The 18,499-nt window shown below is 58.9% G+C and overlaps 1 protein-coding gene across 1 annotated transcript; it reads right to left on the reverse strand.

Annotated features, from left to right (window-relative positions):
- Positions 1-15,009: 15,009 nt before the first annotated feature.
- LOC121498022 (reactive oxygen species modulator 1-like) lies at positions 15,010-15,344 on the reverse strand. Its single transcript, XM_041767946.1, has one exon. It carries the CDS (start codon positions 15,324-15,326, stop codon positions 15,087-15,089), a length of 240 nt encoding a protein of 79 aa, XP_041623880.1. The 5' UTR covers positions 15,327-15,344; the 3' UTR covers positions 15,010-15,086.
- Positions 15,345-18,499: the final 3,155 nt, after the last annotated feature.

Consider the following 18,499-nt stretch of genomic DNA (forward strand, 5'->3'; position numbering starts at 1 on the left):
CAGGCGGGGCGACACGGAGCCTGCTCCGGAGGGCAGGGCGCCCCGCACCCGCCCAGCCTTCCACCGGAGTGAGACGGGTCAGAGAAATTGGGATCTGGGTGCTTGTGGGAAGTGGGAGCGTTACTAACGCTTTCACTTCCGAGAGCTTGGGAAGGCTCCTGTCCTTGTCCTCTTGGATATTTGAAGCCCTGAGACAGGAGCAACCGTATTCAGTTTAGAAATACGGGTTTAAATGTTCACCCGAGGGACGCCTGGGTGGCTCAGGGGTTGAGCGTCTGCCCTCGGCTCAGTCTCGGGGTCCTGGGATCGAATCCCGCGTCGGGCTCCCCGCATGGAGCCTGCTTCTCCCTCTGCCTGCGTCTCCGCCTCTCTCCGCGTGTCTCTCATGAATAAATAAATAAAATCTTTTTTAAAAAATGTCCAAGTGAGCTACGTTTGTAAATAAACCCGAGGATTGGACTTGTCCAGCGTGAATTAACCCAACAGTGAGCTTCATAGACGTGCTCACACCCCGGTGACCTTCGCTGCGTCGATAAGCAGGATAAGGCAGGTTTCTAGCCACGCAGCTTCATTACATCAAGGACTCCCGTGAGTTCGATCACCGTGAACCGGTTCTCCTGGCTGGGAAGCTGCCGGAGGCACGGGACGCTCGCGGGACAGCTCAAGGGCTGGTCTCGTGTCCTGGACTCGAGTCGTCCAGCCGGAGGCGGCTGTCACAGTTGTGATCGCAGTGAAAGCCGAACACCCGTGAAGACATAACAAGGTCTCCCCCCCGGGACCCCCCAGACTATGGAAAACCCCCCAAAGTTCCTGCAGGAGTGGCACAAGCTCCCTCCTGACACGGGGCACCCAAAGGGCTCCTGTCACACCTCGCACCTTGGTCGCACCCCAGCCGTCCTGCTGACCGCAGGCCCCAGGCCCCCCCAGGCCGCTGGCTCCTGCCCCGCGTCAGTCGGCTCCTCCCCGCGGAGATGGACCTCGGCCTGGGCCTCGCCTTCCAGGCGCGCCGGCAGCTCGGTGGAAACGTGGCTTGCGCCCTGGCCTGGCTCCGGCGGCGGCGGTGCTGACGGGCCATCGCCGTGAGCACAGGGGACCTGGGTCCTTCTCAGGGACCAGCAGGTTCACCTTCTCTGCGCTCCAGGGGCCCCACGGGGCCGTTTTCAGTTGGCATCTTAGGGGGCGAGGCGCCCAGGAGAGAGGCTCGCACGGCTGCACGGGACTCGCTGGATCCTGGTTGGTCCCCTGCTGGTGACCGTCCAAGACGCATTCCCTGAAGTCACAAGTGCACACACACACAGGCACACACTCACACCGCCTCATGCACGTGGACGCACACGTACACCGGGCTCTCCGTCGCCCCCCCCAGCAGGCCCGGCGAGGAGCCTGCCGTGGCTTCCATGAGACCTTGGCTCTCACACACCCTCCGCTTCACCCAGGAGCCCTTCCTGGTTCCAGAGGAGCTCACACAGCAGCCCGGGGCCTGGGCGCTCACCCGGGTGACTGTCTGGACGCGTGGAGAAGCCCCATTACCAGTCCCACGTCTGGCCCGGCGGGGTCTGCCGAGCTCTGGGGGGGCTCACCGGCCTGCCCCAGGGCCTTGGGTCCCCCAGAGCCACCCTGTGCACCGCTGTGCAGCCCACGAGAGCTGGCCCTGGCGCCTCTGCACACCTGCCGCGTGCCAGACCCAGTGCACACAGGCCCCGTCTCGCCTGCCTGCACGCCGCTCCTCCCACGGGGTCCTTGACGTCACCTCCTTGTCCCCCGCGGCACTATTGCAACACGCCAGGGAACCACAGGAGGTGGACGTGCCCAGACGTGAAGGCCCCCGTCCCAGGAACCTGACCTGACTCACCGCGGTCCGGCGAAGGCACAGACGGGGACTCGGAATCAGCCGCCCAAGGACACCTTCACAGTGACGCTGGTTACCTGGAAAGGTCTAGAACAAGCTCAGCTGTCCACTTAGTGCAACGAAATTGCTCCCAGAACTGCTAGGCCACCAGCGCCCGGGGGGTAAGAGGGCCCCACGCGGCACCTGGGACGTTATTTCTGGAAGATCCCGTGTGAAGAATCCAAGATGCAAACCGGGGTCCGTGCACCTGGGATCCATAACACAGGAGCAGCGAACGTAGCTCAGCGGTCCGTCCACCCGGGGGGGCTAAGCCCGTGCGGCGTCCACGGGAACCCACAGACCCCTGTTATGTGGTGTTTTTTCATTTAAATTTTTTAGAGAAGGACAGAGAAAGGGGCAGGGGAGGGACAGAGGGAGAGAGAATCCCAAGCAGGCTCCACGCCCAGCGCGGGGCTCGACCTCATGACCCCGAGCTCGTGACCGGAGCCGAAACTGAGAGTCGGACACTGAGCTCAGCCCCCCCGGGCGCCTCTGCCGTGCGATACTGAAAGGAAGTTTCCGGTGAGGTGGGAAAACCTGCCTGGAGTATTAAAAAAGAAGCTGAAGACCATGAACCAAATGGCATTTGTATCACGAGCTCAACCGGGGAGAGGAACGGGCGCCCTTATGCCGAGAAAAGGCACAGAAGGGGAGGTATTTTGCGCTAACGGCGCTTCCTGCCGAAGTCGGGCAGGAAACGATATTTTCCCTGATTTTTTTTTCTTTTTTCCGGTCGATCTGATCTCGGGGCTGAGATCCCTCAGAGAAGAGTCCGGGGGCAGAGGGCAGCTGTGAACAAGACGGCTTCGGAGGGCGGCACGTGCCCAGCTGGCCCCGCGTCCCCGAGACCCGGAGCCGGGCGCCCCCCCACGTCTAACCCAGGGCCGGGGAGCCTCCTCGTCATCGGGACAGCAAAGCAGCAGGGGAGTCATGGGAGCGGCCCCCCCGGGGAAGCCCAGGACCCCGAGGAGGCCGAGGCTGGCGGGAAGTCACCTGTGGGAATGGTGCCCCACAGCCCGTGCCTCCAGCCAGGACGTGGTGCCGGCGGGAGCTGAGCGTCCCGACCCCGACGCGGCCAAGGTGCAGGGAAGGGGAGGGCCCGCCACGCCCCCCGCGGGGGCGCCCCACGCCCAGGTCCCAGGCACAGAGAAGACGGTGCCCGGGTCACGGGGGCAGCAGACCCCGTACTGGCCGTGCATCGACCGACCGGTTCTCCTTCAAACCCACCTGATTGTCTCTGAAGGCCTCCACTGCTTTCTCTTTTAGTGATTGTGGTTCATTTTATTTTATTTTCTTATTTTAAAGATTTTTATCTATTTATTCACGAGAGACCCAGAGAGAGAGAGGCAGAGACACAGGCAGAGGGAGAAGCAGGCTCCTTGCGGGGAACTCGATGCAGGATTCGATCCCAGGACCCCGGGGTCACACCCTGAGCTGAAGGCAGACGGTCACCCACTGAGCCACCCAGCGTCCCAATCGTGGTTCATTTTTAAGGCATGTGGTACGTTCTTGTGTCACCCTCCGTCTCTGATCACGCCAGTCTCTCCAGTCCGTGATGCAACAAACTATTGGCTTTTCGGTTGCTTCCGTTTCTCCCCTGCCGACTGCAGCCCCCGTTCGGTCGTATCTTTGCGCACCTCCTGGCTGTAGTGACGTGCGGACCCCGATGGAGTGGATCCGTGGGGACCCAGGGCCTGACGGGAGGCCTGTCTCTCGGGGCTCGGCGCCGGGCTGCTGCGTGGACACGTGCCCAGGGCGCCCTCCGCTCCTGCTGCCGCACTGTCCGCCCTTCCCGTCTCAGCTCACGGTTTGTTTCTTCCCCTTCCCTTACACGCTCGTTTGCTTCCCTGCAATCCCAGCCGTGTTTAAAAAGCATTTATGGGCACTGAGGGGGGCACTTGATGGGATGAGCACTGGGTGTTATTCTGTATGTTGGCAGATTGAACACCAATAAAAAATAAATTTATTATTTAAAAAAATGTTTAAAAAATAAAAGGCATTTAGTGTTGCCAGGACCTCGGACAGTGTCACAGGGCAGGGGGGCAGCCGCCCGCCATGTGTTCCTGGGAGTCCGCCCGACCACGGATGAGGCGCTCCTCACGCCCCTGTGATCGGGGGCTCCGACCTCCAGCGGGGCTTGCGCAGCTCAATCCGGGGTGAACTGCGACCTTCTGGCTGGGGCTCACCCGCAGCCTGGGGACAAGGCTCGAAGGGACCACGGGACTCGAAGGCTGCTCTATCCGCGGCTCCCCGCAGGCCGTGGGAGCCCGGGGCTAATTCTGGGCAGTGGCCCCCATGCTGCCTCCGCAGCCCCAGTGCTGAGGCTTTGCTGCAGCCACACCTCCTTGGAAAGAGGCCCCTGTGGGTCAGGGAGTCTGTGGGTCGGGGAGGCTGTAGGGGTTGGGGAGGCTGCAGGTTGGGGAGGCTGTGGGGGGTCAGGGAGGTTTCAGGTCAGGAAGGGTGCGGGTCAGGGAGGCTGCAGGGGGTCAGGGAGGCTGCAGGTCAGGGAGGCTATGGGTCGGGGAGCCTGCGGGGGTCGGGTTGGGGAGATTGAGGACCCGGGAGGCTGCAGGTTGAGGAGGCTCCGGGACTTGGGAGGCCAGCACGGCCTCCCCCAAGCCCAGCACAGCCGGCCCCCCCCTGCAGAGGCGGGCACGTCGCTGGGTGCCGTCCGGCCCATGGGCCCCACGCACCTGACTGTGCGCTCCTGCGGGTGAGGTCGAGGCCATTAAGGTCCTCAGGGCCAGGGTCCGCCAGGCCTCAGCTCCAGGCCTCTGCGCAGCTGCGGGGGACCGCGTGTCACCTCAGAAGCCTAGCAGAGCCTGAAGACGTGCCGTAGTTTGTAAACCGGAGGCCGAAGCTGCACATCCACAGTCTGCCCCCGTGTCACCAGGACGATGGGAGACGCCAGCACCTGGCCCCGGGGCAGGACGGGGGTGTCCTGGGCACGGGGGCCGGTGGAAGCACTGACGTGGCTCTGGGGTCAGTGTCCCCTCGCTGAGCCCGTGACAGAGCCGTAGGCGACATTCCCTGCCCCTCCCGTGATTGCGGCCCCCGACCCCGAGCGCGCAAGGGCGGTGGGGGACAGGGCCCGGAGAGCGAGCGCTCCGCGATGGGAGCACCCACGGCCACGGCGAGGCGGCAGGCCCCCGAGGGCTGGAGCCCCCGCTTCCGGCTGTGGCTCCGACTCAGGAGTGTCCGGGGACCCGCATGCTGGCAACCCCGGGAGGCCGGGGGCGGGGACCCGGACATGCTCAGGGGACTCGGCTCCGCGCTCGCAGATGCGCACACAGCGGCGTGTAGGCGGATCCGTTCCTCTGCCGGTGGAGCTGGGGGCCGCCAAGCCGCACCCCTCCTCTGGGGGCCTCGGTGCCGACCGCAGGACGCCCCCCGACACTGGGGTCGCACAGTGGCAGCAGCAATGCGTGCACACTGTCGGCTGACCACAGCCCCGGGCGCGCTCAGCTCACCTCCCGGGGGCATTGAGCCGGTCGTCAGTCACCGGCTATGCCTCTCCCGGGCCCTCGGATCCTTGCCGTCTACACCACGTCACCTGCGGCCCCAGCCCACCTGGATGTTTCTCCTCCACCACCTCTCGGAAGGGGGCTTGTCTCGGTCTCCTGCTCCAAGAGGGCGGGTGCCCCCCAGACATCCTGCTGCTCGGGGTTGGGCCCCTGCACCTCCCTCCTGCTTCCAGCTCTGACGTGGAGGTCTACACCCTACCCCCACCCCACCACCGTTAGTCTGAGTGTCGCCCCTGGGGGCCCCAGCACCGCCACCCTGACGTGTGCACCCAGCACCTCTCCCCACCCCGCGGCCCTAACTCACCGTTCCTGCTGCAGAGCAGAGCTCGGGCAGGCGGCACAGAACCCCAGGGCCTCCCCAGCCGAGCCCCCGTCTGTTTTGCAACGTCCAGCTGACGGCTGTGCTGCCAGATGTTGACCAGAGCACCAAGGACACTTCGATGTTTCTTTGCGCATCCCTGGGGAGTCCACAGCGCCCGCTTCCCCGGGAGATAGGAGCTGCACAGGGCTCCCCTGGGTCTGCAGAGGAGATGGTGGGTGGGCTTCGCTGTGCCCCCTGCCACCCGCCTGGACGACACAGGGCAGTGGGACATGCAGGATGGGTGCAGGCTGGAGACGGGGAGGGGGCGGCGTGGGCAGACTGAAGGTGTGCACCCAGCGGAGGGGTCGAGACCCTGTCCCAGCAGGCCTCTCCTCCATGACCCCACGTGCTCTTGGCACCGCCCTGCAGGGATGCGGGAGGGAGCAGGGGTCCAGAGGACCCTGGGGTGCAGATCCCCGAGCTTCCTGGGGCGTTGTTCCTGCCGCTCTCTGGGCTTGCCAGGATTACCCTAACGGGGGCGTCCTTGGGTGGTGCTCTGGGCTCCTGGATGCTCCCCGTGCAGGACCGGGCCCTCACCCCTGCTCTCAGCCCGGCAGGCCCTGCTCCCTCGGGGCACCATCAATGCACCTGCACCGGCCCCTCTGCGGCCGTGGGGAGATCCCCTTTCTCACCATCGTGGGGCCATACAGAAGGGCGGACTCGGCTTGATGCCATAAGCCTCGGTGGGGGTGGGACAGTGTCCAGGTGACACTGCGGCGCATCCCCAGCTCTGCAGCCCGAGTTGGTCATCCAGCTGCCCCATGTCACAGTCGAGAAAGGGGAAGCCGGGCGCCCATGAGCTGCTCGGGCTGACAGAGCCTGGGCCTGCGCTCTCCGCCTCCGTCCCCCGAGGGGCAGCTCTCCACAGACGGTGGGGCCGGGGGCTCCCGGGGACACAGACACCACGGCTTTCCCCTCCCTGCACCCCATCCTGCCTTGGGGTCCCAGGGCGACATAGCCAGGGCCAGAGGTCCAAGTGCATCCCGCAGTGAGACCCAGACCTGACGCACGGTCCCCAGACGCCTTGGGAACCAAGCGAGCTGCCTCGATGGAAATTTCAGATTTCTCAAAATACAAGCCAGGGCAGAGAAACCTCCTTTGCCTAAAAAAATACCACTTTGGGGTGCCAACCGTGTCCCGTTTTCTATATGAATACTGCCTTCCCAGCGTGTTAAGTCTATAAAAGTCAGGAGCTACACACTTCTAATATCTGCGCTTTTCTGTATTAAATTAGATTTCAATAAAAACACTTTAAAAAAAAAAAACTACATTTCAAGGCAATTTTCCCTAGAAAGGCCTTCCTAGCAACTGCTTCTGAGCCAATTCAACTCCTTCCTGGAGGCTTCAGGCAGCTAGAGCCTTGGTCCTCATTTACATCAGAAACACAGTATTTAAAGAATAATTTTTCTTTAAAATGATTTCTAAATAACGGGGCGCTATGACAAAGAACGTGACAGCTCTTTAAGCACCGACGTAAACAAGTCTTCAAAACACGCTGTTAGGGTGCGGACTCCGGTGTGCCACCGGGGGCCCTGCGTGCTATTTGAGGAAACAAAGGGAAAAAAAGACGTTTGTTGGTGCCTGTGCCTGCATAGACGTGCCCGGGACGCAGAGGCCGATGACCCCGACGCCCCCGGGGAGGGGGACTTCTGGACCCGGAGGGCAGCGCCGGGAGAAAGAGGCTTCCTTCCCTTCTGACCCATTTATACTTCTGATTTTTGTTCCAACTGAATCATATCACTCACTAAAAATTAAATTCAGTTTAAGAAGGTTAAGTTATCATCACTTTTTTTAAATAATAAATTTATTTTTTATTGGTGTTCAATTTACCAACATACAGAATAACACCCAGTGCTCATCCCGTCAAGTGCCCCCTCAGTGCCCGTCACCCAGTCACCCCCCACCCCTCACCCTCCTCCCTTCCCCCACCCCTAGTTCATTTCCCAGACTTAGGAGTCTTCATGTTCTGTCTCCCTTCCTGATATTTCCCACACATTTCTTCTCCCTTCCCTTCTATTCCCTTTCACTATTATAAGTTGTCATCACTTAAACAAAGAGAAGGCCGCGTTATCATCACCCGTTTGCAAATCCCCTTCTTTTTCGTGGGCTTCTCTTCCCTCAAAGGAAGAGTTCAGAAATGGTTCCCAGCATGGCAAACACCATGACCTCGAGAGGCCAGGCCTTGCTCTTCGATAGCTAAAATATATATATATATATACACGCACACACACACACACATATATATAATTATTTTTGCATTAAAAATACACAGGGATGCACACACTTAGCGCTCATGCCGATCAAAATTCCCCAAGTGACACCCAATCAGTGTTCCTGCTCCCAATTTTAAAAAGCATATTTGGGATGCCCGGGGGGCTCAGTGGTTGAGCATCTTCCTTCAGCTCAGGGCGTGACCCTGAGGTCCCGGGATCAAGTCCCACATCGGGCTCCCCGCAGGGAGCCTGTGTCTCCCTCTGCCTGTGTCTCTGCCTCTCTCTCTGGGTCTCTCATGGGTAAATACATAAAATCTTTTAAAAAATAAAATAAATAGGGGATCCCTGGGTGGCGCAGCGGTTTGGCGCCTGCCTTTGGCCCAGGGCGCGATCCTGGAGACCCAGGATCGAATCCCACAGTCGGGCTCCCGGTGCATGGAGCCTGCTTCTCCCTCTGCCTGTGTCTCTGCCTCTCTCTCTCTCTGTGACTATCATAAATAAATAAAAAAATTTTAAAAAAATTAAAAATAAATAAATAAATAAATAAATAAATAAATAGAATAAAAAGCGTATTTAAGCTGTGGAAAACAGTATGAAAATCTCTCCAAAAAAATAAACTTAGGAGCCCGCAATTCCACTTCTAGGTATATGTCCAAAAAAAAAAAAAAAGGAAAAAAGAAAAAAAACAAAAACCAAAAGCAGAGCATCGAAGGGAGATTTGCACACCCATGTTCAGAGCAGCAGTATTCGCCATAACGAAAACACAGGAACAATCCAGTGCGATCCAGTGTCCACCGATGGATAAATGGACAAGAAAACGTGGTCTGTTCGTACCAGAGAGATGATTCAGCCTTAAAAAGGGAGGAAATTCTGATGTGGATGCGCCTCGAAGACGCATACACTGAACAAGCCCCATATAAAAGGATGAACACGGGCAGCCCAGGTGGCTCAGGGGGTTTAGCACCGCCTTCAGCCCAGGCCGTGACCCCGGGGTCCCAGGATCAAGTCCCACGTCGGGCTCCCTGCATGGAGCCAGCTTCTCCCTCTCCCTCTGCCTCTCTCTCTCTCTGTCTCTCATGAATAAATAAATAAAATCTTTAATAAAAATAAAAGGACGAGCACTGTGGGATTCCACTGAACGAGTCCCTAGACCATCAAAGTCACGGAGACAGATGCCGAAGGGCGGGATGGGAGTCGGTGTTCCGCGAGCTCCGGGGCTCAGCTGGGGCAGACGAGGAAGCCCCAGAGGCGGGCGGTGGGGATGCTGCGCGGCCCGTGAACGTGCCTGGTGCTACTGAGCTGTGCGCAGAAACGACGACATGCGGCACCGCCCGTCACCCCGGAGCGCTGGGGCTTGCCAGCACCCAGATGCAGGAAAACCGCGGGTGGACAACACGTGAGGTGGGTGCGGGGTGACCCATACAACAGCTGCGGAAACTGAGGTCCAAGGACGCAAAGCGGTGGGCAGAGCAGACTCAGAAACAGATTCCGGGGAGGACAGCCCGGGATGCGTTCCCACTCGGTGGCCTTCCCACCGCCCCAGCCACCAGCGGCCCGGAATGAGGGGTCCGCCCGGACATGGAGACCCACTGCTGTGGACACCCTGGGCCGCCGCCACTGCCGGGCCCCGGACGGTCCCACGAGCATTGAGCACCTGCTGTATGCCCCATGCGGTCGCTGGTTCCTAGCGGGAGAGCAGTTACTTCGTGCCCTCAAGAGGATCACGGGCTAGAAAGAGAAGACAAACTTGAAAACTGAGAAGGTGGAAAAGTCTGGCGGTGTCTTGAGATTTGTCTGGTGGAGGAGGGAATGACCCAAGGGATTAGCAGACAGAGTAGGAAGGGGGCATTTCAGAGACTGGGGTCAGCTCGGCCACGGAGCAGCGACGGGGGACAGAGCACTGGGCAGCACGACATGTTAGAGGTGCGGGGTTTTATTGTTTGGGGTGAAGAAGAACGAGGAAAGGTTTGGCCTGGGAAAGAAACCTGTGGAGAGCCCCGTGTGTCGTGCTGGTGCATCGGTCAGCTACCGCCTTGGGAGAAACATCCCCAGGCCTCGGGGTGCAAACAGCAGCTATTTATCATTTTTTCTTCTTATATTTTTTAAAGATTTTATTTATTTATTTGAAAGACAGAGAGAGAGAGAGAGAGACCATGAGCAGAGGGGGAGGGAGTGGGAGAAGCAGGCTCCCCGCAGAGCAGGGAGCCGGATGCGGGACTCGATGCCAGGACCCCGGGATCATGCTCTGAGCCCGAGGCTGACGGAGCCCCCTCCTCCCAGGCGCCTGCTCTTTATCATTTCTGACACGTCTGCAGGCCCAGTGGACAGACACCCTGTGCTCTGGGCCCCGGCCTGTCGTGTGCGCCGGGCTCCCCCGGGGCCTGCTGGGGGTGTGGCGGTGGTGGGCTGGCTCGGGTGGCTCCACCGCACGCAGGGGGTCCCCCACGCCCCAGGGCTTGTTCTCATGGTAGAGGCCGAGGCATGCAGAGAGGGGGCTGCGAGGCTCCGGGGCCTCCCTGTGCCCAGCACACGCCCCCCTTGCCCTGCGCTCTGCAGGCCCGGGCAACCACAGGGTCTGCCCCGGGTCAGGGATGGGCGCCAGCACCACCCCCTCGTGGCAGAAGCCACAGGTCACCCTGCAAGCAGGGGTGGGGAACCTAAACCTTGTTCCACGCACCCCGCTGTGGAGTTCAGCCCCTCCGACGGGGAGAGCCATGGGGGGCCTGTGTTGGTGCAGGACGACATCGGATTCGTTCTCGGGAAAAGGAACCAGCCGGGTGACTGGGGTCCGCGGTGTACGGGGACAACAGCCCTGACCTACTGCGCCGTGTTCCGTCTCGCCCCAGGGCCCGTCACCCGCTCCGTCGGGCAGAGGCCAGACCCGACGAGCCGGGCCGCCTTCTCCTCCAGACGGGGCGGGGGCTTCTCCAGAGCCAGGCGTCCCCACGGGAAGGCCGGACAGGACGCTGCGGCCTGGCGGTCCGGGAGACATCGAGAGACTGAAATCCTGCTTGCGGCCTACCTTGACCCAATCCGGGGGGTTGGGGCATAGATGCTACAAGAGGAGGAAAAAATAAAAAACAAAAAGAAGGAAACTCCTGGATAGAAACTTTTCTAATAAAGCTCTCACAGCTGGATACGCAGACACCGCTACCTCGCGCGGGGCGGCCGCCGCCGTCTCCCAGGCCGCTGGTGCGTGTAAACAATGTAATATAGTGATTCAATTTTCTAAGAATCCGTTAGCAATTAAACCGAGAATGTTTGGGAAGAGATATCAAATTCTAAAGAGAATTGCCATTTAAACTTTCACTTTTCTGAGCAACAAAGGGATAATGGGGAACAGCTAGGAAGTTTCTCGTGAATTTCAGTGAGGAAATTATAAAAATTGAGGTCAAATGCCCTTTGGGATTCTTTAAATGAATCCGTGACCTTGATACGCCTGCAGAAAGCGTCAAGGGCATTGGGCCTGCCTTACGGGGCGCGCTCGGCTCTTGTCCCGATTACCGGAGCCGAGGACATCCAGGAATCCGTGGCTCGTTGGTGAGGGGTCAGCGGGAGCGCCGTGTGTTCTAGGCAGATGGTTTCAGAAATGCGGACCACGCACCGCAGGGAACCACGCACGAGCATCCGCACCCGGCGATGCCCCGGGTGCCTCATGGTGTGTCTCACACGGGGCGCGTCCGAGGCCCCAGGAAAAGGCGGCGAGCACTGTGTCTGGAGTCATCCCCCAGGTTCAGAAGCTTCCAGAAACTGCAACCAGGAGCTACAGGAACATAGTCTCAGGCTCACGGTTGTTGGAGAAGCCCGGGGCCTCGCCCAGCCCGCGTGCACCTTGCCCGAGTGCCGCACCGCCCGGCTCCGGACCCGAAGCCAGCGTCGGCCTCGCCAGCCCCAGGATTGCCCGCGGGGCCTCAGACCTCAGAACGCCCAGCCCAGCTCGAGCTCCAGGAGCTTCCAGAAACCCCTGGGTGCCCTCTCCTTCCGCCAAACCGGCCTGACCGGCTCGTCCGGCTTTTCCGGGTTTTGTGGGCCCGTAAACACGATGGGCACCTTATCAGGCAAGTGCTCCAGAATGTAATTAAGTGCGGTGGAAATTTGCTATTTGAGTGACTGTCAATGACTTAAGCTTGCACACGCCAGAGGTCAACAATTTATTCCGAACCGGGTTGATTGAGGTCAATTCATGGAGCCTCACGTGCGCGCGTGGCCCCCGCAGGGAGAGCTGTGGCATTGCTGCAATTTCTGGCTGAAGGAGGAAGGCGGACAACATACATTTCTATCAGGAAAAAAAAAATTAATCTGAACATTTAAAATGCTAATAAAAAATTAAAATAAAGAAAAAGGAATAGAGGAAGTGCAGAGAACAGCTGAGAGGACCTCGCAGAGAGCGTCTCGGGGTGGACGGCACAGATCAGAGGGCACAGATCCCACTAACGCCCCGGCAGCCTGGTGGGAACACGGGGAGCCTGGGGCCGGGGGCACCCCTGCTTCCAGGCCACGGGTGCTGGCTCCCCCCGGGGAAACGCAACAGCCGCCTGCAGCTTCCCAGGGAAACCCGCCGTTCGCCCCACGCTCGCCCCCAGGCTCCGAGCACGCTCTGTGCTCCCCTCACAGACCTCTAGGAAGAGTCTCCCCATGTGCTTCCCCTCCCCTCCTCCTCCTTGCTCCCCAGGGCGGCTCCCTTGACCGCCCAGCAGCCCCCTCACACCTTCCAGCCCCGGGATTCGCGCCTTCCTCCCGGAAGCACTCACCTGCCTTCTGTGCCAGGGCCACACAGGAACCAAGGCCCCTCCCCTCCGGCCGCTCCTCGGTCCTCCCCACAAAGCTCCTCCTCCTCCTGCACACGGTGGCCAGCGTCCCCGCGTCGTAGCTCCTCGAGGGTGGGCCCTGCGCCCCCTCCTCCCTGCCCAGCAAGCCCCTCCGTCCCGGGGCCTTCGGTCACCACCTACACGCGTGGGATGCACAGATGTGTACGTCCAGCCAGACGCTCCTCTGCTCTCTGCCCTGCAGCCCCCTCGATCTCGAAACCCGAGTCCGCAAGGCCAGCTTTCCCGCCGCTCCTCACGTGACGGACGGGAGCCCGCCTGACCCGTCCACGGGCTCCGAGGGGTCTCCAGCTGCCCACCCTCCGTTCCGACCCCGTGGCCCTTCCTTGCGTGCCTTCTAAAGCTTCCACACGCCTCTGCCTTCCCAGCCCCGCTGCCACTTGACCTCCCACGGGGGCCTGATGAACGGCGCGCCCACATGTCCTGCGCACATCCTCCCCTCCCCGTGGGCCTGGCCAAGCCCACGGCCTCCTTCGAGCTCTCCCGGCACCGCGCACCCTGTCTTCGTCCCCGTCCACCCATTCTCCGCCCACAGCCACTGAAGAAGGAGAACCGGACCGGGTCCTCTCTGGTTTAACCCTGGCCAGGGGACCCTGACCTCTACGCAGAAACAGATCCGCGCTGGAGGCTGCCCACGATGCCTCCCCGGCTCCTCCCCAACGTCCCCATGCTTCGGAGCCCTCGCACACCCTGGAACACCAGCTTCAATGTGCAATGTGCACTTGGGGCTCCGAGCTGGGCCGCAGTCCCCAGAGCTCACCCACCTGGCAGCCTGCACACCTGTAACTGAGGACGCCCCCATTCCTCCCGCCCCCAGCACCCTGGAACCACTGTTTCCTCTGCGTTTCTCCCACTTTGATGATTCTGGGTCCCTCGCGTGGGTAAAACCATACAGCGTCTGTCCCCCTGTGACCGGCTTGTTTCGCCCCACATGGCGTCCTCAAGGGTCATCCGTGCTGTCGCCTACCACAGATCCTCTTTTCCTCGAGAGGCCGAATCACGTTGTGTAGTGTGTCCACACCGCACCGTCTTCTACGCTGCACTCGGGTTGCCTTCACGTGGCGGCTACGTGAGTGCCGTGGCCGTGCAGCCAGGGTGCACGTTACCTTCCGGAGATCAGGGTTTCAGTTCTCTTCGATGACCACCCAGAAGCAGGGCTGCTAGATCATACGGAGATTCTGTTTTTAATTTTCTGAGACGCCTCCATCGCGTTTTCCATTGAGAAGATGCACCATTTGCATTCCCACCAACAGGGCACGAGGGTCCCGGGAGCTCCGCATCCCCGTCAACACTCATCATCATCAGGTGTTCGAGAAAAGGCATCCTAACAGGTGTGCACTGTTATCCCGTTTGCATTTTCCAGATGCTCAGCGACGTGGAGCATCTTTTCGTGTACCTGGTGCCTATTTGTACGTCTTCTTGGGCAAGATGCCTATTCAAGTTCTTTTAATCAAATTCTCTAGTTTTTGTTTTTGTTTTTTTTTTTGCTATTAAATTGTATGAATTCTCTGCGTATTTTGGACATGAACCCTTTATCAGATACACGGTTTGCAAATATCTTCTCCCACTCCGAAGGTGGCCTCTCACGCTGGTGGTGGGTCCCTTTGCCGCGCAGAAGCTTTATAGTTTGATGGAGTCCCGTTTACCTATTGCCGCTTTTGGTCTCATATCCAGGAAATCGCGGCCGGAACCAACGACAAAACTTTCCCTTTATGCTTTCTTCCAGGATTTTTACAGTTTCAAGTCTTCCACTTCTTAAGTCTCTAGCTCATTTTGAGTTGGTTTTCGTGTCTGGTGTAAGGTAGGATCCATCCTCGCTCTTCTGCGAGCGGCCGTCCAGCGGGTTTCCCCCACACCACTTGTTGGAGAGACCGTCCTTTCTCGACTGTGTGTTCCTGGCACCCTTGTCAAAGACCGGGTGGCCTCAGGTGCTTGGGTGCCTCCCTGGATTCTGTTCCGTTCCATCCGTCTCCGTGTCTGTGTTCACGCGCTAGCATCACGCTGTTTTAATTACCAGGGTTGCAGGGTTGTGATATATCTTGAAATCAGAACGCGTGATGCCTCCAGCCTTGTCTTTCTCGAGGTGGTTGTGCTGCTCGTGGCCTTTTGTGCTTCCATACAAATTTTAGGGGGGTTTTCTATTTCCATATAAAAGGCAGTTGGGATTTTGCTTTTGTTTTGTTTTGTTTTGTTTTTTCAAAGAATTTTGTTTTATTATAGCACATGAGCTGGACTGATGGGAAAGGGTAGGTGTATGGGCAACCACTGCCCGGATTAGCATCGGATGCCCATCCCGATGGCCATGAATGTGCCAAATGTGCCGCCACCCTGCATCATGGTTTTCCCGATGCCGCCCATCAGCTCCCGACCCCGCATTCCAATCCTGAGACAGGAAAAGGTGCCCAAGCGCGCCCTGGCCGCCATGCCCACTGCGCAACCCATCCCAAAGCCCATCTTCACGCGGTCAGAGCAGCTCGGCTGGGACTGTCCGTAGGGCCCCACGGCCACCGGCATCTCGTTCGCGGCTTCGGTCGCTCAGTTCTCGCGGTTGGGATTTTGAAAGGGATCGCGTTGAATCTGGAAACCCCGTTTCAACAACACCAGGTTTTCCAGTCCCGCGAACACAAGACGTGTTTCTGTTTACTTGTTTCTTCTTAAATTTCTCTCACCGGCATTTTGTGATTCTCAGTGTAGAAGTTTAACTTCCTCAGTTAAGTTTATTCCTGAGTATTTTATTGTTTTTGTTGCTCCTGCGAATGGGCTTGCCCTCATTGTTGTCTTCTCAGATGGTCCGGGGCCGGTGGACGGAAACAGCAGGTTGTGTTTCAATTTTGTGTCCTGCAACTTTACCGGATTCATTTATTAGCTCTAGCAGGTGCTCGCCCACAGATGACGTCACGCCACCGGCACCAGAGGTGGTTTTACTTTGTCCTTTCCAATTTGGACGCCTTCTACTTCCTTTTCTTCTCCTAACTGCCTCTTCTACCTCCTCACCAAAGGGTCACAGTGTCCCTCCCCTGGCCATCCTGCCTGTGGCCGGCCGTCACGCAGCAGTCCGTCGTTCCGTAGCACCTGTCCCAGTTAAGCATAATGGCCCTTCAGAGATGTCCACAGCCGCATCCCCAGAGCCTGTAACTGCGTCCTGTTACCGAGCTAGGGAGGATTCCCTATGACAGGGACAGTGTCCTGGGTCACCCAGCGTGGCCTGTGTAATCACGGCATCCTTCTAGAGGAGCAGGAGGCAGGAGGGGAGAGCCCAGGGAAATGTGGCTGTGGACGCAGGGCCGGAGGGATGCCGTGCTGCTGGCTTTGCAGACGGAGGAGGGACCCCAGGCCAAGGAGCGCAGGTGCCTGTAGATGCTGGGAAAGGCAGGAAGCAGCCCCAGGGCATCCAAGGGAAGCATCCCCGCCAGCTCCAGGGCATCAGCCCCAGGATGCCCACCTCAGCCCTCTGACCTCTGACCTCCAGAGCTGTGCCATCGTTAATTCACGCTTTGCAAGCCAGCATGTGTGGCCACTTGTTGTATTGGGAGCAAAAAACACACACCTGTGTGTTTCCTTGTCCTCTCATGAGCAAGCTCTGGGGGGTCAGAACGCCGCCACGTGCCACTGCCCTCACGGAGTCCAGCAGGGTGCCTGGAACTCAACAGGTGCTCAGTCAATGTTGAAAGAATGAATGAATGAAGAATTCCAAAACGACAATTGCTAAGATTAAAAATATATACATGTCTCCAAGTGCACGTAGGGATGGCGAAAAAGCATAGGCACTCCAGGTTAAAAAAAAAAAAGAATCAAACTTCTCTTTAAAATGCTTTGTGTATGGGGCACCTTGGTGGCTTGGTGGATTGAGCATCTGCCTTCGGCTCAGGTCATGGTCCCGGGGTCCTGGGCTCAAGCCCCATGTCGGGCTCCCGGAGCCCAGTGGTGCGTCTGTTTCTCCCTCTTCCCCTGCTCCTTCCCCTGCTCATGCTTTCTCTCTCTCTCAAATAAATAAAATCTTAAAAAATAATAAAATAAAATAAAATAAAATAAAATAAAATAAAATAAAATAAAATAAAATAAAATAAAATAAAATAAAATAAAATAAAATAAAATAATAAAATAATAAAATAAAATAAAATAATAAAAAAATAAAATAATAAAATAAAATAAAATGCTCTGTCAGTGAGGTCATTCCCCTTTGTCCCCGGCCCCCATGGCACTTCCTAGGAACGTGGGGCCTCTGAGCCACCCTCTCCACACTCTGCTTCACAAGGGGAACTTCTCGTTCCCACAGAATCAGGCCCACAGTTGCTTTTGTTACCGCGCAAACCGAGCCCCAACTGCACCGCGAGCAGGTGTGAGGCAAAGGGAGCCCGCGGCCCGGGAACAGGACGTGCACGATGTGAGCTTGGTGCTATTTTGTCTCTGGCTTCCTCACATGGACAGAAAATCCCAGTGAGGCGTGAGGCGGTGGTTCCTGAACCAGAGACCCCGCAGGACTGAGGGGCCCACCGGGAGGAGGCTGCGGGGCCAGGGACAGCTCTGTCCCGGTGCTTCCCCCGCTCACGCCCCTGCTCTCTCCCTCCTTCGCCTCCCGCTCCGCCTGCAGGAGACACGCACCCCAGGTCCTCGGGGACGACTGGCAAACACCCTTCGCACAGCCACCGATGGGTGTTTGGCAAACCGTGTAATCAAAAGGCAAGTGCGTAGAAAGTCAGGGACTGATGGAAAAGCAAAGGAAATGCAAAAGGGAGACACCTTCAATCCTAAATTCCAGGAAACTCAAGTTAGATGTGTGACTAGATGGACATGACAGAGAAGATTAGACACTGATCTGCTGTGAGGAGCGGGAGAGGGGACACCATGGTGTTTCCAAGGAAACTGGGTGGGGGCCCGCAGGGACCGCAGGCAGCGGGGGCCAGGGTGGGCCCTGGGGAAGCAGCGGTTCTGCTGACCTTCAGGAGCCCGAGTGACACCTGCCCCAGCTCTCGGGGTGACAAATGGCGGCCGAGGGGACATGACGGTCTGCGGACGCTCGGCGCTGTCTCAGGGCAGGGGGCAAGGGTCACAGAACGAGGGAGGAAAGATGGTCCCTCGGCGGCCAAAAGGAGGGGGAGACGGGCTGCAACAGGGACGTGACGCAGCCGTTTGTGGCCAGAGCCAGGCCCGGAGGCCTGTCTAGACGGTGACAGGCTATATGGCCGTCACAGCCCTGGGCTGACCGTTCCCACCTGGGCACTGGCCCTGACGTGTCAGCAGCTTGTGGGAGAGGGACCGGGGTAGGTGCCAGATTGTGACTGCATCTCTTCTCCACGGGTGACACCCCCGCCCACCCCCAGACCTTGGACAAGGCGCCGGGGGAACGGAAGGCCAGGCGCCCGCAGCCCCTCCCCGGCATCCTCAGGCAGCCGTGCCCCCCCTCCAACGGGGTCGTCATTCTCTGCGGGGCCGTGCAAGCCCGGCCTGGGTTCTGGAGAAGAGGGGTAGAGAGACAGCCCTTGAGAGTCCCGTCTCCTTTCACCGGGGAGTCCCCAGGAGCGAAGGGAAGCAAAGCCCAGCCAGCAAACGGTGTCTGGATGCTCAGCCTGCACCGAGCAGCTCTCAGAAACCGGCAGCGGGCGCGCAGGTGAGGCCGGAGCTCCCAGGCGCTCCCATCCCTCGGCACCTGCTTTCACCCTCGTTGCTTCTCACCTCTGCCGTTAGGT

This window comes from Vulpes lagopus, chromosome 8 (assembly GCF_018345385.1).
Source record: "Vulpes lagopus strain Blue_001 chromosome 8, ASM1834538v1, whole genome shotgun sequence".
Classification (NCBI taxonomy): Eukaryota; Metazoa; Chordata; class Mammalia; order Carnivora; family Canidae; genus Vulpes; species Vulpes lagopus.